At 56.0% G+C, this 19,800-nt stretch overlaps 6 protein-coding genes across 6 annotated transcripts; 3 read left to right on the top strand and 3 right to left on the bottom strand.

The window, feature by feature from the left end:
• Positions 1 to 193: 193 nt before the first annotated feature.
• On the top strand, positions 194 to 2,753 carry VTJ83DRAFT_4654 (uncharacterized protein; the record flags this gene model as incomplete). The annotated part of the gene is made up of 4 exons (XM_071011167.1): positions 194 to 1,646; positions 1,708 to 1,784; positions 1,857 to 1,985; positions 2,058 to 2,753. 4 exons carry the CDS (start codon positions 194 to 196, stop codon positions 2,751 to 2,753), a joined length of 2,355 nt encoding a protein of 784 aa, XP_070866104.1.
• A 975-nt stretch (positions 2,754 to 3,728) lies between these two features.
• Positions 3,729 to 4,550, bottom strand: VTJ83DRAFT_4653 (uncharacterized protein; the record flags this gene model as incomplete). The annotated part of the gene is made up of 1 exon (XM_071011166.1): positions 3,729 to 4,550. The coding sequence occupies one exon, from the start codon at positions 4,548 to 4,550 to the stop codon at positions 3,729 to 3,731; it is 822 nt and encodes a 273-aa protein (XP_070866103.1).
• Positions 4,551 to 6,086: 1,536 nt separating this feature from the next.
• On the bottom strand, positions 6,087 to 11,530 carry VTJ83DRAFT_4652 (uncharacterized protein; the record flags this gene model as incomplete). The annotated part of the gene is made up of 6 exons (XM_071011165.1): positions 6,087 to 8,200; positions 8,266 to 8,635; positions 8,693 to 10,785; positions 10,841 to 11,295; positions 11,358 to 11,384; positions 11,460 to 11,530. 6 exons carry the CDS (start codon positions 11,528 to 11,530, stop codon positions 6,087 to 6,089), a joined length of 5,130 nt encoding a protein of 1,709 aa, XP_070866102.1.
• Positions 11,531 to 12,233: 703 nt separating this feature from the next.
• VTJ83DRAFT_4651 (uncharacterized protein) lies at positions 12,234 to 14,050 on the top strand (the record flags this gene model as incomplete). Its single annotated transcript, XM_071011164.1, has 4 exons — positions 12,234 to 12,302; positions 12,366 to 12,516; positions 12,590 to 12,922; positions 12,996 to 14,050. The coding sequence occupies 4 exons, from the start codon at positions 12,234 to 12,236 to the stop codon at positions 14,048 to 14,050; spliced, it is 1,608 nt and encodes a 535-aa protein (XP_070866101.1).
• Positions 14,051 to 14,676: 626 nt separating this feature from the next.
• Positions 14,677 to 15,881, top strand: VTJ83DRAFT_4650 (uncharacterized protein; the record flags this gene model as incomplete). Its single annotated transcript, XM_071011163.1, has 2 exons — positions 14,677 to 14,707; positions 14,761 to 15,881. 2 exons carry the CDS (start codon positions 14,677 to 14,679, stop codon positions 15,879 to 15,881), a joined length of 1,152 nt encoding a protein of 383 aa, XP_070866100.1.
• Positions 15,882 to 16,933: 1,052 nt separating this feature from the next.
• VTJ83DRAFT_4649 (uncharacterized protein) lies at positions 16,934 to 18,194 on the bottom strand (the record flags this gene model as incomplete). Its single annotated transcript, XM_071011161.1, has 3 exons — positions 16,934 to 17,251; positions 17,309 to 17,818; positions 17,910 to 18,194. The coding sequence occupies 3 exons, from the start codon at positions 18,192 to 18,194 to the stop codon at positions 16,934 to 16,936; spliced, it is 1,113 nt and encodes a 370-aa protein (XP_070866099.1).
• Between the last annotated feature and the right edge of the window lie 1,606 nt (positions 18,195 to 19,800).

The following is a 19,800-nucleotide window of genomic DNA, read 5'->3' as shown; positions in this document are numbered from 1 at the left end:
CTAGGTAACGGGAAGCTGCGGGATACCCGCTGGGGCAAGGGGTAAGGGACATTGGGCGAACCAAATAAACATAGAGCTAATATCTCCCCCTGCAACTCAAAGGTTTTACTTAGTGCTATCCTACTTCGACATCCTCGTTCTCTTCCGTGACCTTGGAGTCTTCTTTCCCTGATTCAAACTCAGATTGCCCACCATGTGGCCTATGACACATGCCCTTTACACGGGTCTCAACGAGACTGCCGTTGAGCCAATTCCGAGGCCCTCAACCTCAGAGTCTGTCAGGACCTGGTACGGCAACAAGCGCCAGTCCTATGCGTCCAGCATCTCGTACTCCCAGTTCGATAGCCGAAGCATCCAGGAGCCAGCACAAGAGCCAGCAGCTCGGGGCGAGGAGCTCGGAGACCTCATCAACCGGTCGCAACAAGTGCTCAGTGTCCTAAGCTTCGATGTCGAGAAGGAGGCCCAACGTTCTCAGAGCCGCCAGTCCATCGCCTATTCGAATGGAGGTGCCGAGTCGAGCAGAGCCGTGACGACACGGGATGACGAGCCGTTTTCCCACCATGAAAGCGGCCGGCACAGTCAAGACCATGAGGCAGTCCAGGGCTCAGAGGGCGATGTCACCTCCAACGGGTTCACCACCGTGGCATCTTCCATCAGGGACATCTCCGAGACCCCCAAGCGCATGTCGGGAACATCCACCTCTGGAGACGGCACGCCAACAGTCATCCCTTCTTCTGGATCGAGCAACATCGCCACTCCGCAAGGCAGAACCGCCACCCCGAGCGTCTCAGCTGGTTGTGATGGCATGAATGAAAAGAAACCCGACCCAGTTCACGTTAGACCCTTGATATCGGACGACGATATCAGCCGTGAAGAATCTCAAGCGGGTACGAGGGATCCTGAGAAGAATCAGCCCGAACAGCCGACTGCGGACGACGCGACCGAAACCGATGACGACCGCCTGACTGGCCTGGCCCTCGCATCCGTTACTATTGCCCTGAGCGCTGCGGTTTTCCTCGTTGCCATGGATGTCAACGTCATCGCCACAGCTGTCCCACGCATTACAGGCGAGTTCCGCAGCCTGGACGACGTCGGTTGGTACGGTTCATCGTTCTTGATGGCAACTTGTGCCACCCAGATCCCCTACGGCCGTATCTACAGCCTGTTCCCGGCCAAATGGGTTTTCACATCAGCTATCGTCGTTTTCATGATCGGCTCTCTCATTGCAGGCCTCTCGCCGAGTTCCCCCATCCTGATTCTTGGACGCTCTGTTCAGGGTCTCGGCACCTCGGGCATCCTATCGGGCGGTCTCATCATCATGAGCCAGGTTGTTCCGCTGCGGATTCGGCCTGTGCTTACCAGCGCTATTGGGGCTATGGAGGGCGTTGCCATGATCTCGGCCCCTATCATCGGCGGCGTGCTAACGGACCGTCTGCATTGGCGGTGGTGCTTTTACATTAACCTGCCAATCGGTGGTTTTGCTCTGGCGGTCGTGCTTTTGTGCCTGCGCAACATCAAGGACAAGGTTCCTCGGATGCAGACTGACAAGCTTACGGTGTGGGAGATTATGTACAAGCTCGATATCTTGGGAGCGATTACTCTTCTCCCCCCCATTGTTTGCGTGCTTCTGGGCCTTCATTTCGCTGGTAAGCCAGGCGCCATCGATAGTATGGTTATGATCGCGAGCGTATGCTGATGATATCACAGGGGCAAGTGGGCATTCATGGGCTGACAGCGATGTCATCCTGCTTTTCGTGTTGGCGTTGGTTTTGTTCGGCATTTTTGTAAGTACCAAAGTACCTAGGTACCAACACACGACCAGGAAAGGCATTGCTGACAACCATACCCGACAACAGGGCTACATACAACACCGCAACCAGGAGGTTGCTATGCTCCCATTCCACGTCATCAAGCATCGCTCCGTCCTTGCAGGGTTTTGGTTCATTACCTGCACAAGCTCAGCTTTGGTCGTCATCACATATTTCGTACGCAAAATCCATATCATTCTCATTTCTGCCCATCTTGATAACATTGGTCCTAACTTTACTCTTTCCCAGTTGCCCCTCTGGTTTCAGACAGTCCAGGGGACCACTGCCTCCGATTCTGGTGTCGGCATTCTGCCCATGCTGGTGGCCGTCATCGTCGGAATTCTTGGCAGTGGAGCGCTTGTCAGCATGATCGGGTACTACACTCCGTTCATGCTCGCAAGCTCCGTCCTCATGCCTGTCGGCCTCGGCCTGCTCACGACGATTAACCCCTACACCTCACGGGCGAAGATGTTGACCTTCCCTGCAATCTTCGGCCTTGGCGTTGGCATGGGCTTTCAGCAGCCCCTGATGGGTGTTCAGGCCGCGCTTCCCCAGGCCGATATCCCCGCCGGCACCTCAGTCATCGTCTTCGGCCAGGCCTTCGGCGCCGCTATTATTATTGCTGCCGGCGAGACCCTGTTCCAGAACCGTCTGCTGGCAAGCCTGGCTAAGTTTATGGGCATCACTGGCGTCAGCAGTGATGCCCTGCTTGGACAGGGCCCGGAGTCCCTGTCCGCTTTGGTGCCGACGGAGAAGATTCCGCAGCTTATCGAGACGGTGAACGTTGCGTTCACCCAGACCTTTTTCCTCGCGGTGGCCCTGGGCGCCTTGTCCGTGTTCGGGAGCATGTTTATGGGCTGGACATCGGTGAAGCAGCCAAAGAGCGACGAGAGTGTTCTTTCGCCTGTGATCACCGCTCGTGCTAGTCTGAGGGCAGCTCCTTAATTAGCGTCAATTGGTATGGGGTTGTGAGGGATGATGTGTAAGAAGGATTCCGATGCTTGGATCTTTTTCAACGAAAAGTTGTTTCTTTCTGTTTTACGATTCTACGGACTCCTGACGTCTTTCTATCATTTTGAACGCATCATTTAGGGTAAAATGAACTAAGTTGTATCCGACATGCATTAACAAATCATTGCTTGGTTCGGTCCGTCGTTGGACAGGAAATTCCAAGTTGAAGCATGAGTAAACAGATCAAGAAAAGGAAAAGAAAAGAAAGAGACAGAACATTAACAAGATACAAGAGCGCATGATAACTTTCACCACCTCGTGGAATCATCACCTACACAGACGGCACCAAAGCAGGGTCAGACAACAGAATTGAACTTTCTTCAGAAAAAGTGGTTATATTACCTTAGGAATTAATATACCACCATACTGCTGTAACTCTTAAATCATGTTTCTGGTTATCAATTAGCAATTAGTTCATCTCTCATCTTCATATTACACGCACACGTAGAGATACCTGCATCACGACACTAAGAGAGTGGAGCTGTAGCTTCGGACAGAAAAAAAAGCCCTGTACAGCTCAGCTGATAGTTCTTTTTGCTAACACCAAGAGCGGCCTGTAGGAAACCGGGTAGTTGGTGCGGAAGTAGATTATTGTTGGTGGTTCTACACCGCTGTGCCCTTTGGCTGGGCTCGCTGGTCCATCTACCGCTAGTGTGCAGGAAAACCGTGCCCTCGGGCCGGGTGAAAAACATATACCTCTCCTTCGGAACCACCCTCAAAGTCCACATTCTACTAAGAGCGGAAGCAGATATCACCCAAGGGATTCCATGTTGTTGCATAGCCGCAAGACTGTTCTCTCAGATAATTATGAGGCTCAAATCTGAGCAAGAGAGAGGAATCGTTTCCAAAGAGTCAGGGATGGCACCAGCGACGTGGTGGGAGGGAGTCTATTGTGCTTAAAATGATTAATTACACCATGCAGTCTCTGACATATTCCATCCCAGCCTTCACAGCGGTTTCCACAGCACTGGGTGCGAGCAACTGAGCATCTAGAGGATCCGCCTTATCGACTCCAGGTGTGCCAACCGCTTTGACCAGGAGGCCAGCATGTTTCAACACGGAAGCTGGTGCAACCGTCTTGCGCCCCTTTGACTTGCACACATATCGCGTAACCATGACGGCATAGATGGTTCTCCTCAGGCTCGCATCCTGCAACGCCGCAGCCGGCCCACCGGCGAGTTCCACATCAGGGGGTAACGCAGTCCTCGGCTTCAAGAAGTAAGTGACAATAAACAAAGACTTCTCGTCCCAGCAGAGAACACGCGATGACAGGTCGTACGCCTGAAAAGGCCCGATTTCCCTCTTGAAGGTGCACTGAACAGCTGCCAGGAGAGGCACAGCCCCGACCAGGCCGCCAATTAGCCTCCGGGTAAGCAGTTCGGCGCGATTGATGTCGGCGTCGGCGAAAAACGTGCTGTTGGACTTGTGGATGTTGACGTCCAGATCAGACAGCACGGCGCGCGATCGCGTGATGTGGTGTTGGAAGAGACCAGGCCGTGCAGCAAGAGGAGCCTCGGCTGTGGCTGCAGGGGTTGAGGCCGCGCTAGCCCTCTCGGGGACTCCTTTCCGCGACGAGAAAAGTCGAGGGCGAAGGAGACGGTAGAGCGAAGGGAGCAGACGGATGCTGTGGACGAACGGAAGACCCTTGGCGTTGACGACGAGCAAGCAGACTATAACGGCGGAGCCGACGAGCGTAGCCGCACCAGGGGTTGCAGCAGGGAGTCGTTCCATGACGGAGTGGATGGAGGGGGGTGGGACAGTGCAAATCGATGAAGAAAACGGTGCCAGCTGGTGTTGTCGGTTTGTAGGATGCCCCTTGTCGAATTGATGTCAACGCAAGAGCGACAACGAGATCCTTCAAGACATTTTTGCCAGTGCTGGTCGCCAGAATTAAGGGGCAGCGAGGCCGCCAAGCCCTAGTACACGCCCTGGATTTTGGTGGGGCACCATCTTACCCCTGGACGGGCGAATAAGACTAAAGCGCTGCAACCGCAGTAAGCTGCTTACTATGGATGGATCATACCTACCGCAGCGACACCAGCGGCTCGTAACCGCATCCAATGTCAACGTGTTAACTGTTCAATACCTGATGTTCAGGTGTCGTATTGTAATCACAACCCTCGGGGAACTTGTCCGGGGCCGGGGGCTAGGGGGGGGGGGGGGGTGGATCATCTTCTAATAGGTAGATGTGAAGACTTACTAGGAGTCAAGGAAACGGCTCTCCTAGAGCCTCTAGGCCAGGACTGCATTGATCTGTAGACGCTGGGGTGTGATTAATGCACAAGGCTTGCGATCTTCACATACCCTCCTTCCCGACGTTGAGCTCGGTGAGAACGGATATGAGATCAGGGGCCTGATCCTCGACGCGGAAGCAACGGCCCAGTATCGGATCGTTGATTTAGGATCTGAGTAGTTGCAAGGGATCGAGCATTGTGTGCACTTGTATCTCGGTATCACCCCCCTTGGCCTACCCGACTTGGACTCGGTCAGGAATTCACGCGGAACTGGACGTTCAGCAAGGAGCAGCTATTCAACGCCAATACCGTTAGCCCTGTTTTGTCTCAAGACAGGGCTTGAGATCGAGCTGGGGTCGACCGCTACGGCACCCGCCATGTCTGACTTGGTCTCGGTGTGGGCCAACTGATTGCGACCTGGGTGTTGACTAGGACGTGACTTTCCCCACCTCTATGACATGGCACGATGATGCCGATATTGTAATATGTTCGTACCTTGCAACTGATCCATTGAGACAGGGGACTAGAGCTTGGGGGTTGGGGATTCGGGTAGCGGTCCGGTAGATGAAAGGGTGGAGATGGGATTTGGTCAGTCGAGGATGGGCGATTTGGTCTATTGTCGGAGTTCCGTGCTCATAACGCAACGAACGGCTTTCCTTAACAACTAAGGCGAATGAAACGAGGAAAATGGGCGAAGACATGAGAGAAGATACCAGGTCATGGAACCTATGGAACCTGAGAAAGCCCACGGTCTATCAGAGCTGCTAACTAAAGCACGGTGATGTTCTGTTGGGGGTTGGACATAGCACTGTAGCGATGGCCAGGTCTTTGCCTGGAACAGTCTCCCAAGAGCAATGTAAAACAATGGAGAGATAGCGTAACAATCGTGACCAGTTTCGAGTATCCTGCTTGAAGCTACACCAAGGAAAAACCAATAACATGATAAAGATAGTAAAGGACAACGAAGATAGAGCAGCATCTTAAACCTAGCAGCCTCCTCCTGAGCCATCCGCCAGTCAACCCCGAAACAAACTCACATGTACAGCATCGCCCTCTCCAAGTTGCTCTTCTCGTACACATTGTGGTCCTTCACCCTCACAAACTTGCCTCCGTAAATCCCCTGCTGCAGAGCCCTATCGGCTGCCGCTTCCCTCTCCTGGACCTTTGCCTTGTAAGCCTCATACTCTGCGTGCGACAGCGTCGCAAATAAGTACTTGGGGTTAACTCCGATGACCTGCGCTCCCTTCTGGCCAAACCCAAACGATGTCACCGAAAAGGCCTTGACCCCCATGGGGGAACGATACGTCTTTGAGGGAAAGAACAGCAGCTCCCGGCTCTTCAGCTCCTCGTCAATATCATCGGCATTCCGATTCCCTGGAATCAACCCGGTCGCGACCATTTGGAGGCAGCTGTTCATGGCGAATGCGCCCGCGGCACCCTTGCCGTGACCCACCAGGGCCTTTTGGAGGCAGCAAGGTAGCGTGTTGCCGGGCGTCCGGCCCAGGAAGCTCAGCTGCGCCTGCACCACGGCCGTTTCGTTGATGTCGTTCAGCTTGGTGCTCGTGCCATGCAAGCTTGCCACGCTCAGATCGTCCACCGTCAAGCCCCATACCGCAAGGGCACCGCGTAGCGGCGAGATGGACGGGTCGTGCTTCCAGAACTCGTTGCCGTACATGTTCTGCGCGTCGCGGCGGGCGCGGGCGGCGTCGTTGTCGATTTCGAAGCGGCAGCGCTCCGCGTACTCGGCCGGGCTGGGGCGGGAGGCGACGCGATCATCGTCGGTCTGGGGCTTGGAGCTTTGCAGGTTCAGCCACTCGTTGAGCCGGGTTATCTCGGCTTCGCGCTTTTCTTCAATCTGGCGCAGGCGGAGGGCGAGGCGGACGCGGCGGTGGTTGATGTCGAGGAGGGGGCTGTGCAGGCCGCCGTCACGTTTCTCGGAAGCGATGGTAAGAATGCCTTTGCCGGGGGAGGGGACGGAGCGGCCGATGCCGTCTGAAGCCATGTGCGTTAGAGCGACGACACCCCGGATGGGAAGGCCCATATCGATCGCAAGGCGTGCCGTCGTTAGCAGCTGGACACCGCATCCCTCACTCTCGACAAACCCAGCACGGGTTGAGGTGGCGGGCCGGGAAGCTTCCTTTGGCGTACGCCCGGCGGCGGCGTCTTTCGTAGCGTCAATCGTAGCACCCATGTTGGCGAACTCCTGCGCGATTTCCCGTTCCAGGGAGTCTGTTCCTCCCACAAGGACCGCCTTGACCCTGCCACTGACGATCATGTCGTAGCCGGTATCCAGACTCTCGAGGGACGTGGCACACGCACCAACTGGGGTGCGGAGAGGGCCGGACGAGCCGAGCAGCAGCATGTTGATCCAGGCTGCGGTGGTGTTCACAAAAGTCTCGGCGAGAATGTCGCTTTGGACCTGGCGATCCAGGAAACGGCGCTTGTACAGGCTGTCAAGCGACTGGAGACCACCGAGACTAGCTCCCACGGCGTTGCCTATCTCGGACACGTGGATGTAGTTGTACAGTTCGTATGGGTCCGTGATCCCCGCCGAGAGGAGCGCCTCGACGGTAGCTACCAAGGCGTAGAGAGTCACACGATCCACCTGATTGATGATGTCGTCGCTGATGCCGTACCGTTTGGGGTCCCATCCGCTAGGCACCTGAGCCCCGACGATGCTGCGTGACTTAATTGCCTTGGGAATCCAAAGGGTCGTGCCAGCCTTGAGAACCACGGAGCACTGACCGCCCTCGGTCTCGGTGACAACCGCATTGTCGCCGTGCTCCCGCTTCAGGTCCTCGGCGACCTCCGCGGGTACCTCGAACGGACCAAGGTCTTCCACAACCGCAACCTCATGCAGTCTCTGCTCCTGATCCGGCGTGGTGAGGTCGCGGGTTTGTTGCTCGACGATGCGGATGCCGGTGTGCTGAGTGATGTATTCGCCGTACTTGGCCTTGACCTCGACATCCGCGATGGGAGACTTGGTTTCGGCATCGATCCAGCCGCAATAGTGACCCTTGCCGTTGAGCGGACCGGAGTGGTGGTACTTAATGAGGCCCATTAACCACGCTAGTTCCACAAACCCGGAAATGGAAAATGTGTCGGAGCACTCGGCTTCCCAGCGGGTTCTGGCGCTGCCATACGGACCTGAAGGGGAAGATGTTAATCAGGGAAAGGTTCAGCGAATACGCCATCGATGACGGTGCACGTACCAACTTCGCCAAAGCCAACGACGACAACGACACGATCGAGATCCACCATGTCCTGGAGCCGGGCAGCAAGGGGTTGCAACTCGTGATACTCGGGGAGGCTGGCCCTCTCTACCTGGATCCGAGCCTTGGGAGCCAGCGCCCGAGACGACGCAGGCGAGGAGGTAGAAGGATCCTGACCGGACTCGAAAAGCTGCTCTTTGAACAGCGACTGGTTCATATCGCTCCGAAGACTGATCTTATCCTGGATCTGCCGCAGCATGGGCCGCAGGTTAATGGTCGAGGACAGACCGCCGCTCAAATCGGCCATCAGGGGCTCCAGGTCACAGTACGAGGCAGTGCTGGTGTCCATCAAGCCGACGATGTGCCATGCCTGTTTGCGTTTCTGTTAGTGCCTTTCCATGAGTCTTTCGTATGACGGTGAACTCACCATTTCAGCCGCTGAAAAGGTGCGGATGCCCAAGTCGGCCTCGATGCCCGTGGCGAGCAGGTCATTATTGTTCATCAATCCCGTTCCTCTGGTCCAACCGATGACGGTGCCGCACAACGTGAGATACTCGTTCCAGTCCTCAGAATACCACTTGTTCAGCAGCGCCTCCAGGGCCAGCTTGGACTCGGCATACAGCCCGTCCTTCCCGAAGACGCCGTGGTTGGGAGAAAGGGGAAGGATCACGTGGGTTGGATGCGTGGTGATGTGCCTCTCGTCCTTGACTGTCTTGACCCACCCGAGAAGCTTCACCAGGTTGGTCAGCATGACACGATGCGCAAGCTCCGACTTGTCGTCAATCCCATCGATGGCCCTTCCCGCCTCACCAACGGCGGCAAATGGAACGATGTGGTCAAGGTCCCAACCAAGACCGCCCTTGGACTCGTCATCGTAGATGAACCGAACCAGCTTCTGCACGTCTTGGCTGCTGCCGCCGTTGAACGGGACAACTACCAACTGCGACCCTCGAGCTCCGCGCTGGTGGTACAGATCGCGGTAGTAGTTGCACGTTTCTGGAGAGTAGGAGCTCGTTGTTATGATCACCTTAGCCCCAGCAGCGAGACAAAACGAAACGATCTCGGACCCGATGGACCCCTTGCCCGCGCCAGTCACGAGGATGGCCTTGTCGGTGAACGAGATGCCATCGTTGGAGCACTTCTGGAACCACCGGAGGTACCCGTTGGTAATGTCGTGATTTGTGCGCCATCCGCTGTGACCCTTTGTCTTGAGCTGGGGAGTCCACATGCTGCTGGGCACACCGGTCTCGAGGTGCGGCGCGGCGGTAGCGTGGGGCCCATGAATAAAAACGACGTCTTCGGCGATGGAGCTCAAGGGCGATTCGGTCCCGCCCTGAGGGTCGTAGGCAGATGCGAACAGGGAAACGGAGATGGTGGGTGGATGGGTTAAGGAGCCGTAGTAGGATTGCGCATCGGCGAGAGAGCAGGTTTCATCAGCGTCGAGGACGTCGCAAGCACTCGAGAAGCTGATATCCATCGGCCGTGCCATGCGAGGCACTTCCTTGACTGTGGTACGGCCGCGCTGGTCCACCTCAAGGATGGGCACCTTGGAGACCACAGAACATCGGAAGAGAGGTTGCTTGCGTCCTATGGAGGCTTTGCAGTTCTTCTCCAGATCGCGCAACCATTCCAAAGCGGTGTCCCGTCTCGTCGCCTGAACATCTTGCGCCTCGCGAAGCTGCCGCTGAAGGAACTCGACAACCTGAAGAAGCCTGGGGGAAGCCCGGGTGGTGATGAGGTCCATGGACTGCCGGGTCTGGACCAGGAAGTCGTCAAGCTGGCCAATGAGGGCCATGGAAAATAGAGACACGACTTGCTCGACTGCCCAGTTCCACCAGGAGCCGTACCGGCGAGCCTTCTTTGCATCAAACGTAGAACTGATGCCCTGCTCATAGAGGTCGCCGTGCTCGGCGGACCAGGCGTCCAGTCTAGCCTGGAGCTGATCGATGGCGCTCTTGGCTCCTGCCTTCTCGATTGTCGCCTCGTTAACATCACGACCAAGCTGTCTGGCATAGACGCCAAACAAGGCTTCGGCTTGTTGTCTCTGCTCATCCCGGAAAGCCTTGAGTGCCTCCGACGAGACGGCAACAGCGGCGGCCCCCGACGAGCCGGAACCTCCAGGACCGGCCGAAGCCAGGCTAGTCGGGTCAATGCCCACGCTCTTGAGTACGGTGCCGGCGATACCGTCCAGGAATTGATGCAGGTCCTTCTCGCCAGCCAATCTGGCGTCCGGGGGGCAACGGATCATGGCAAGTAGGGCCTTGTCCTGGAGGCCCTGTTTGAAGCCCCAACGACGCTCGAGATACTGCCGCAGAACCGTGACATTGGAGTTCGCGGGCATCTTTCCGGTGATGACCTTGTTGATCAGGGCGTTGGTGAAGGGCCCAAGCTTGGCCCCAGCGCCATTGTCCGCCACCGTGCTGGCAAGCTCCTCCAGGGACATTCCCTCGGGTTGGTCCGGAAGAGACCCCAGCTCCTTTGTGAGGTTTCCGACGATCTCATTTTGAACCGTCGACCGGCCTGTGACCTTATCAGTCTCTCGTAACGGCCTGTGACACTAGACGATTGCACCTACCGCCGCACAGCGACCTCAATGTTTGGTCCTGAGGGATGTCACTCGACCCCTTTGCCAGCCCAAGCCCCACAAGCGTCGTGATTATTTCCTGTGGCGTTACTGGTTTATCTGGGACAGATGCTGCTACTGCCGGTGGCGCGGCATCTGCTGGTGAGATCGGTGCCGGAGGTGGTGGAGCTGAAACGGTCGCTGGAGCAGGGAGGGGCTCCGGCGCGGCGGCGGGAGCCGGGCTGGTCGTGGCGGGAGCAGCCTGCTCCTCGGGAGCATCGTGGTAGATGGCGGGGGCATCTCTGTTGTAGCTGAGGAGCTCTCGCTGCACACCGAGCGCAACGTCCTGGACCTTGTAGTCTGCTTCCACCGTCCTCTTCGCCATGTTGGTTAGTGTTTCTGCCGGCCCAATCTCCACCAGCCTCTCTGTTCCCAACTCCCCGAAGATGGCATCTTGAGTTTTGATCCTGGATTCGGCCCAATCGAATCAGTGAACTGCTCAAGGGAAAGTGGAGAGGGCGCATCTTACCACTGAACAGGAGAGCAGAATTGGTGTCTGGTGTATCAACGGTCCCGTTAGACAGCCATCCGACGCCCCTATACTTCCACCACTCGGCCAAGGATGACGTACGCAAGAAGCTCTGTGAGAAGGATCTGGGTGAGCTGATGCTCAGCGGCAGTGTAGGTATCGGATCTGCCCATCTTGGATGCTCTTCGTCGCTGTCTGGATGCCAGCGCTTGGGAAGCGGGAGCAAGGGACAAACAGGGACAAAGCGAAACAGGTGATCTTTTCAACCAAGGTAATCACGGAAGAAGAAATCGAAATACTTATTTCTCGTCTATCTTTGATCCGATGTCACGCCCAGCCTTCCTTCTGCCATACAGAGGACACAGTAGAGTGGTATCAAACCCTGCGCCCTCCCCGCAACTGCACTTCCGATCCAGTGCACCCAAAGAACGATGCATGCATGTGTCTGCCAGACTCAGACTGATGCGGTCAAGGCGAAGCTTAGCTTGCGTTTCAATCGCGTTGGCAGCCATGACACGTCCGAAATAGTGTATGCTTACGATGTGATCCCTACGCTTACTACATCGCCAGCCATCCCCACAATCGCCTCTTGGTGGAGTAAGCCTGAGCAAGGACATTCACGAAAACCATGCCACACATGAAAAATCATGGCCTGGCGGTCGTACGACACAGAGTGTGGTTTGCTCCCGTTGTTTTGTTCCTGCCATTGTACTCCGTACGTCGAGTGTTGAGCGCAGGAGGTATATGGTCTCCTCTTAAGACCCACGAGACACCAGTCTTGGGCAGTAGATGCCTTCGAACAGGATTGTGTCTTGAATCTTGCCCAATCCATCCGCTGAAAATCCATTGGCACTCGGGTATAGCAATCTCAAGAAAATGGACTGGGTGTCCTTCTGTCGACCAGCCACACTGGCTGTTGTTGGCCTTGCTGCACTGGTCGTGGTGGTATGTTGCATCTGGTATCTTCAACCCCCTTGCCGCATGTTAACATTGTTTCTTCGTCATCAGGCCCTTGCCAAAGCAGTATACCTAGCATTTTTCCATCCGCTCGCAAAATATCCGGGGCCCTGGCTTGCCAAGTTCACCAACGCTTATGCTGCCTATCATGGCTGGAAAGGGGACATTCACCTTGACATGTGGCGATGCCATCAGAAATATGGTAGGGACAAAGCCCTAAGACCACACTTTGGTGGAGGGTCGTGAAGCAATCATGGCTAACGAAATTCCCCTAGGCGATCACGTCCGGTACGGGCCAAACCGGCTCATCTTCAACACTGCCGCAGCTCTTCGGGACATTTACAGTGTTGGCTCCGTGTCCAAGGTCATCAAGGCCACCGCTTATGAGCCTCTTGTCCATCGGGCACCCAACACCCTGACCATCAGAGGGGGCAAGGATCATGCCCGCCGGCGTCGCATCATGGCCCAGGGGGTTTCAGAGAAGGCACAACGCGGTTATGAGCAGCGCATCACTGGGCACATTGCCAAGTTCTGCGATGCCATGTTTGGCACTGCCGAAAAGCTGGGGCCTGAGAGGTGGAGCGAGCCAAAGGACATGTCCAAGTGGTGTAAGTGAACTCTACACATCGTGTCGCTCAGTTGTCGGCGAGGGGATTGACTTACACGAGGTTATCTCGGCAGGCTACTATCTCTCGTTTGATATCATGGCAGACGTTGTCTTCGGAGCGCACTACAACCTTCTTGAGGAAGAGCGCTTCCGCTACGTCATCGAGTGCATCGACAAATCCAACACCCGCATGTCCTGCCTGATCCAATGGCCCGAATTTGCCCGGTTAAAGATTGACAAGTACATCTTCCGGGAGGCCATTGTAGCGCGGAATCGCTTCATCAAGTTTGTTTCCCGGGTTGTCGGCGACCGGCTGGGCAAGTTCAAAAGCGCGTTCCCGGACAAGGTGACGGCCGGGCCGCCGGATGTCTTTGCCAACCTGGCCGCCGCCAAAGACCCAGAGACGGGGGAGGGCTTCTCGTTGAACGAAATTGCCGCCGAGAGCACCACCCTGATCGTGGCCGGTGCCGACACGTCATCGGTTGCCTTCGGCGCCATTCTCTTCTACCTGGCCGACAACAAGGAGGCTTACGACAAGGCCGCGGCCGAGGTGCGCAGCAAGTTCCGATCGCGCGACGAGATCGTCATGGGCCCCGCGCTTGCTTCTTGCAGTTATCTTTACGCGTGCATTAACGAGGCGCTGCGCATGTCGCCTCCCGTTGGCCTGGCCCTGTGGCGCGAGGTGGCGGCTGACACGCTCCTCATCGACGGTGAGCCCATCAGCCGAGGTACCGATGTGGGCGTGCCGCTCTACTCGATTCACCACGACCCCAAGTACTACAAGAACCCGTTCGAGTATCGTCCTGAACGTTGGCTGGAGGATGATGGGACTGGAAGTGTGGAGCGTGCGCGGTCTGTCTTCAACCCCTTTTCCGTGGGCATGCGCAGCTGTCTCGGCAAGAGCATCGCCACGACCGAGATGGCCCTGACGGCGGCCACGGTGTTGTTTACTGGTGACTTCAAGTTTGCCGATGGCGAACAGGCTTTGGTCGGCCGCGGCCGGCCTGATGGAGAATTCGGACGTCATCGGCCCAATGAGTACCAGCTCCGGGATCACATCACCGGCCAAAAGGACGGGCCTATCTTGCAGTTCATGCCCAGGAAGATTGGCCAGCTTGACAGCAACTAGCAGAGGAGCAGGAGGCATACAAATGAGGCATTTTTGCTCACGTTACTTCTAAAGAATCGGAATTTACCAGGGAGTGTATATGAAATCATACTACGCAGTACACTAGTTCGCCTCATTTTTGTGTATGCGTGAATCTCAGTGCCCGATGAATCAGAGCGTCATCCACGTGCTGCCATGCTGGAGCTGCGAGGCTTTGGCAACGAAACAATTAAATGGGCATGAGTAAGCAACCTCACAAGCCGTGTCCCCTGTCAAAAACATGACTTTTCTCGTGAGTGGGGAGTAATTAAGGACTGCTTACTATGGACCCAGGGCTAGTTTGCAGTAAAGATAAGCTGCACTTCATCCAGCCATGGACCAGGACGGAGGGCCTCGTCAAGTGTTCTGATTCTGATGACTCCATCATGTTGTGTCAAGCGCCTTAGTAATCATTGCTCGTACGGGTGAGGTTGGCAGAACAAGACTTTGGTTCTGTAGACAATAGAAGATCTTAGCCTAGGCGCCATTACGTCGAGCATCTGCATTCTTCATATGAATCTGAGCACATTGGATGCCCTGCACAATTACACTCCCTCCCCATATCCCACCATCCCACCGGTACTCTGTTTCCCCACAACACTCACACAATGGCTGCTCCAGCACCCCGGAAAGACATCGGCAAGTTGCTCTGCTTCCTCTTGCATTCCCTAGTACTAACCTGTCCGCACCAGACTGGTCCCAGCTCGGTCTAGGCTTCGACCTCACCGTGAACGGCCACATCGAAGTTCGCCACTATCAGAGCACAAAACAATGGACCTCCCCGGCCCTCATCGCCAACCCTAACATCTCCATCAGCGGCCTCTCCCCGGCTCTCAACTACGGCCAGCAGTGCTACGAAGGCCTAAAGGCCCTCCGAAGCCCCAACAACACCATCTCCATCTTCCGCCCGGACTTCCACTGGTCCCGCCTCTGCCGCTCCGCCGAAGCCCTGTGCCTCCCACCTCCGCCGAAGGGGCTGTTCCTGGAGTGCCTCCGCCGCGCCGTCGCTGCCAACGCAGAGTTCGTGCCCCCCGCCGATAGCGACGCGTATCTGTACATCCGGCCCGTCCTGTTCGGCGCGTCGACGCGGCTGGCGCTGGCCCCGCCGGAGGAGGTCATCCTGGCGGTGTACGTCCAGCCGGCGCGCCCGTATCACGGGTCGGAGGCGGTGGATGGGCTCGTGCTCGAGGACTTTGATCGTGCTGCGCCAAGGGGGATGGGCGGGTACAAGGTCGGTGGGAACTATGCGCCTGTGTGGCGGCACGCCGCAAAGGCGAAGGAGATGGGATATGGCATCACACTGCACCTTGACAGCGCGACGAGGACGTTGGTGGAGGAGTTCTCCACCAGCGGGTTCCTGGGTCACAAGACGGTGGACGGGAGGGATATTCTCGTCGTGCCCAAGGCTGGGGGCGCGATTGCGAGCACGACGAGCGACAGCATGGTGAGGCTTGCCGAGAGGGAAGGGTGGGTGGTGGAGAGAGCCGAGGTGCCGTTTTCCTCGCTCAGCGGGTTGGATGAGGTTGTGGCTGTTGGCACCGCCGCCGCGGCTGTGCCGGTTCGCAGCATTACGCGGCTATCGACCAACGAGAAATACGAGTTCTTGGGCTCTGATGGGGGGAGCGGCAAGCTCATGGGGCTTGCACGGCTGATGATGCAGATTCAGCGGGGAAAGAGTTCAGATACCGAGGGATGGTGCTGGGAAGTCACTGGTTTCGTGCCACCAACCCCTGCGCTGGGGCCCTTCTCAATGTTGGGCGGTCTTGCGCAAATGGTGTTTGGACGCGGCACGAAGGTCTCCGCTGCGGCGTAGGAGGGCAGCAAGGCCAGGATACGATTCAGGGGCGTTGGTGGACGGGATGGTTCGCAGTCAGCAAGTTTCAAGGGCTTTGAGCAAGTGTCCGTAACGCCTTTTACTTCTATGATTGGTGCAATCCTAGCCAAGATGGTCTCATCAAAACGCTTACTATTGTTGACTCGTTTACTGTGTAAGTGTCGCGCCAACAGCATCGGGTATTTCCGTCGAGCGAAAATTGGGTCGTCAATTAACGGTCTGTGTTCCTTGCTCCGAGTTCAGCTGGCAAATCATCTTGGTCCCTGCGTCTGTACAACTGAAAAGGCGCTGCGTTGAAGTGGCTGCGAGACTAGGTAGCATTAGGATCACTACCCTGCGCATCATCAAAAAGTCAGTTCAGCATTCCCACCTACTGTTGTCATGGGGAATACAGGGTGTAGATGTCTCCAGTTAGGTAGGTCGTCGGAAAGACATCCCGAATTCACGACATGCGTGGATCCTCCTGGCTGCACACACCCTTCCACCTGACAAGCCGGTCGTTAATTAGACCGAAGACGGCCTCTAGAAACCACGGATTAATCCGCCCTGCATTCCTTGCAGCGGCTGCTTGACCGCCTATTCCGTGACAGAGTCGCATCAGGAATAGTTGGGGAACCGGCCGTCGAACTCCTGAGTGTTCCAAAGATGTTACAAGCCAGGTCAAGGACAGGCGGAGCGTGATGCGTGGCGTTCCTCTGAAACCATGATTGGGTGTTGACCAGCGCCTCAACCATTCCGTCCAGGATTTGCAGTTTCGCTGCGGGGCGCGGAAGGCCGCGGCTGGGAGGGGTTCAGAACAAATTGTGGCTAAAGAGGGAGAGAACTGGGGATTTTCCTTGGGCTCAGTTGTTTTGTGCCCTTCTTCGCCTGAGGGGTAAAAAGACAGGTACCGACATCGCCGACCTCGCCAAACCAGCCGTGCAGTCTACCAGTTAAAGTTTACCTGTACCCATCAATGAACCATGTACCCAAAATGTCTGGAAATAGAAGTGTGCACCTGAAGCGTCCCTGCACACCATAGCTGCAGACTCTCAAGGGAGTCCATCATTGTCTTCATGATGCCTCCTCTTGTGTCGCTTGGCCTCCCGCTTGGCCTCCTTCTTGGCCTCTTTCTCCGCGCGCTTCGCTTCCTTCTTCTGTCGCTTGATGGCCTTTTTCTCCTTTCTCGACGGGAACTCGCTCTCGTGGCCAACCAGGAACCGACCCGGGTGCCAGATGGCGATGATGAGGAGTGCAACCATCATGGGAAAGCAATCGAGGGCGTAGGTGTACTCTTCGTGGAACGGGATGGGGTTCTCGGCGGGGTCAACGCCACCTGTGAATTCAACAAGTCGGAAGATGATCCGAACCTTTTTGTCGAACGTTAGACATGATCGAAAAAGAAACCGGGGCAGAAAATCGCTTACCGTGATGCACGCAAGGACGCCGTACTGCGAGTACAGCAGCGGCCGCCAGCTTGTCCGTCGGTTGCGGTCCTGGCCGCTGGCTTCCGCATGGCTGCAGCGTCTTTGGAACGCATACATGAGACCGGAGAAGACAACAATGAAGAACTGCTGAAGCCCCATGCCGCTGAGGTAGATGTTCAATCCCACCCTGATGATCTCGGCGCTGGACGTCGGGTTGGCCATGATACCGCCGACGCCTTGGACGATGAAGCAGATGATGTCGGCCAGGACAAACCATTTGGCGATGGCCGTCGCCGGGAGACCAACGACCTTGCCCTCGGGATGCCAGTACAGAACCATGCGGGCAAACGTCATGTACGCAAAGGCGTTGATCCACAGCGGGGCGAGCAGAAAGAGCACGTTCCAAACAGTTGCATAGGCGATCTGCTGTTGGTCCTTCGCACCGGCCGCGTGGATTGCGAACGCGATGGTCTCCCAAAGGGCGCCCATGAGCAAAACCCAGCAGTATTTCTAATGTTAGGGTGATGGGACAGCGCGGCATGCGTTAGAGCGGGACTGTTGCCAGCAATATGTGGGAGCAGGATTGGACACCCGAACGAACCTTTCTGAAAGCAAAGGCCTGGACGACGTGGATCCCGGTGAAGAGGCCAAAGATGACGGCTGTCGCGACGGCGGGGGCAAACTGAGGATCGTAGTTGTAGTACGAGTTGCACGCATCCAGCGGCACGTTTCCATTCGGACCAGGCTCCGCCCAGCAGTCTTTGTTGTCCTCCTCCCAGTCATTCCAGTCGCCCCAGTCGCCCCAGTCGCCCCAGTCACCTCCCCAGTCGTCATCGCGGCGGGCTAGCCGACTGGCGGTCCTCGTGAGGAGTGTGTGTGGCAGCATGTTGGGGGAAGGAAGGCGAAGAAAGTCAGCGCTGGATGAGGTGAGATGCGTGCAGAAGAGGAAAAGCGTCCGAGCTGGCTGAGAAGGCAAAACGGTCGTGGGCGTCAAAAGCTCTTTAGAATAGGCGAGGAGAGCGTGGTCGGCCGGGCTTGCTAACAGTCGACGATGGCGGAGAGGTGATGACCTGCGAGGAGCCGAGAAATAAAGATACAGGTTTCGGAGAAGAGGACTTGGGAATAGTGTGGTTCAATAATAAGTGTATGAACTGCGCCAGGCATTCATATGAGGCTTGGATTGGTTACGCAACGCAGGCGCTCTTCATGTTGGCAGAAGATAGAGAGACACATGTGCCATGCGTGGCGCGGTAGTGTGGCCCAAAAGCCAACAGCCCTCCTTCACAGGCTTCGAGGGATAAGCCCCAGCCATAGACACGCAAGTAGCAACAGTGGCAGAGAGAAGTCTAAATGCCCAATCGTATGCGGGCGGTTAGAAACATGCTCATCAGTCAACCAACGGCTGGCTCACAAGGGCTCTGATTGGAGGCCGAGACGACTGCCGCTCAGATCCCAGGCCGTCGGAATTATGCGGTCCACGCAACAAGCCACCACAAGCTACCAGCGTAGCAACAGCCAGACCGACCGCTGCCATACAATGGTAGCATGCGTTTCATTTGTTCTTGCATCATTGCTTCTTCCGGGATAGGCACCATCTCGCTTCGAACCGACGCCCACATCTCTGCTGCGTTTTGACAGCGGCTTGTCGCACTGCCACAATACTACCGGGCGAGAGGAGGGAAAGATGACAGACCACCAAACCCAACCCCTTACTGTGCAGGAGATGGACCCCATGGCGAGGCCGCGGTACCAAAAAAATAGTAAGCCGGACTTCTCCACAGCTACCTGATCCAACGCTCCCGCGTGGTCGGCGATGTCACGGTAACATGACACACCGACGTAGCAGGATCACCGCTGCTTGTTCCCTAATTGATGTACTTTCCATTGTCCTTCACTGACTCGGGGACCTCAAACATCTACAGCTGTTGTTGATTTCCATCCGACTCATTGGGTTCGAAGAAAGAAAAACAAAGTGAGAAAAGAACGGAAAAAAAGAGAACAAAAGAGAAAGAAGAGAAATAAAAGGAGAAAAAGAAAGAACGAAAGAGAAACACAGAGAAAATAAGATAGAAAAAGGAAAAAAAGAAGAAAAAAGAAAGGAAAAGAAAAGAAAATGAAATGAAATAAAAGCAACTGATGGTTGTATCGTTGATTCTGAGTATGAACCACATGAGCCTTCGCTGGCGGCGACAGGCGGTCACCAGGGTGTTTCGTCGACGGTCGCTTTCACCTTGTTTACACCCGACTCAAGAGGGGCTGATGCATCTGGCCATGGCATCATGGCCAGCGTTTCGCTCGCGATGATACGTTGCGGCCCCATTGCGCGACGTCGTTATTCGCGGGGGAGTTCTGGAAACCATCACCCAATACCGAGCACTTTCAATGTCACACTACGACCTCGCGGCCCCATTCACAGTCGGGAGAATTGGGCCGTCTTACATGTAACCGTTTACGGTACTGTGACAACTTTGTATCGAACAGTTACGGATCTA

This window comes from Remersonia thermophila, chromosome 4, assembly GCF_042764415.1.
Source record: "Remersonia thermophila strain ATCC 22073 chromosome 4, whole genome shotgun sequence".
Taxonomy (NCBI): Eukaryota; Fungi; Ascomycota; class Sordariomycetes; order Sordariales; family Chaetomiaceae; genus Remersonia; species Remersonia thermophila.
The sequence above is the reverse complement of the archived record's forward strand: the minus strand, read 5'-3'. Positions and strand labels throughout refer to the sequence as shown.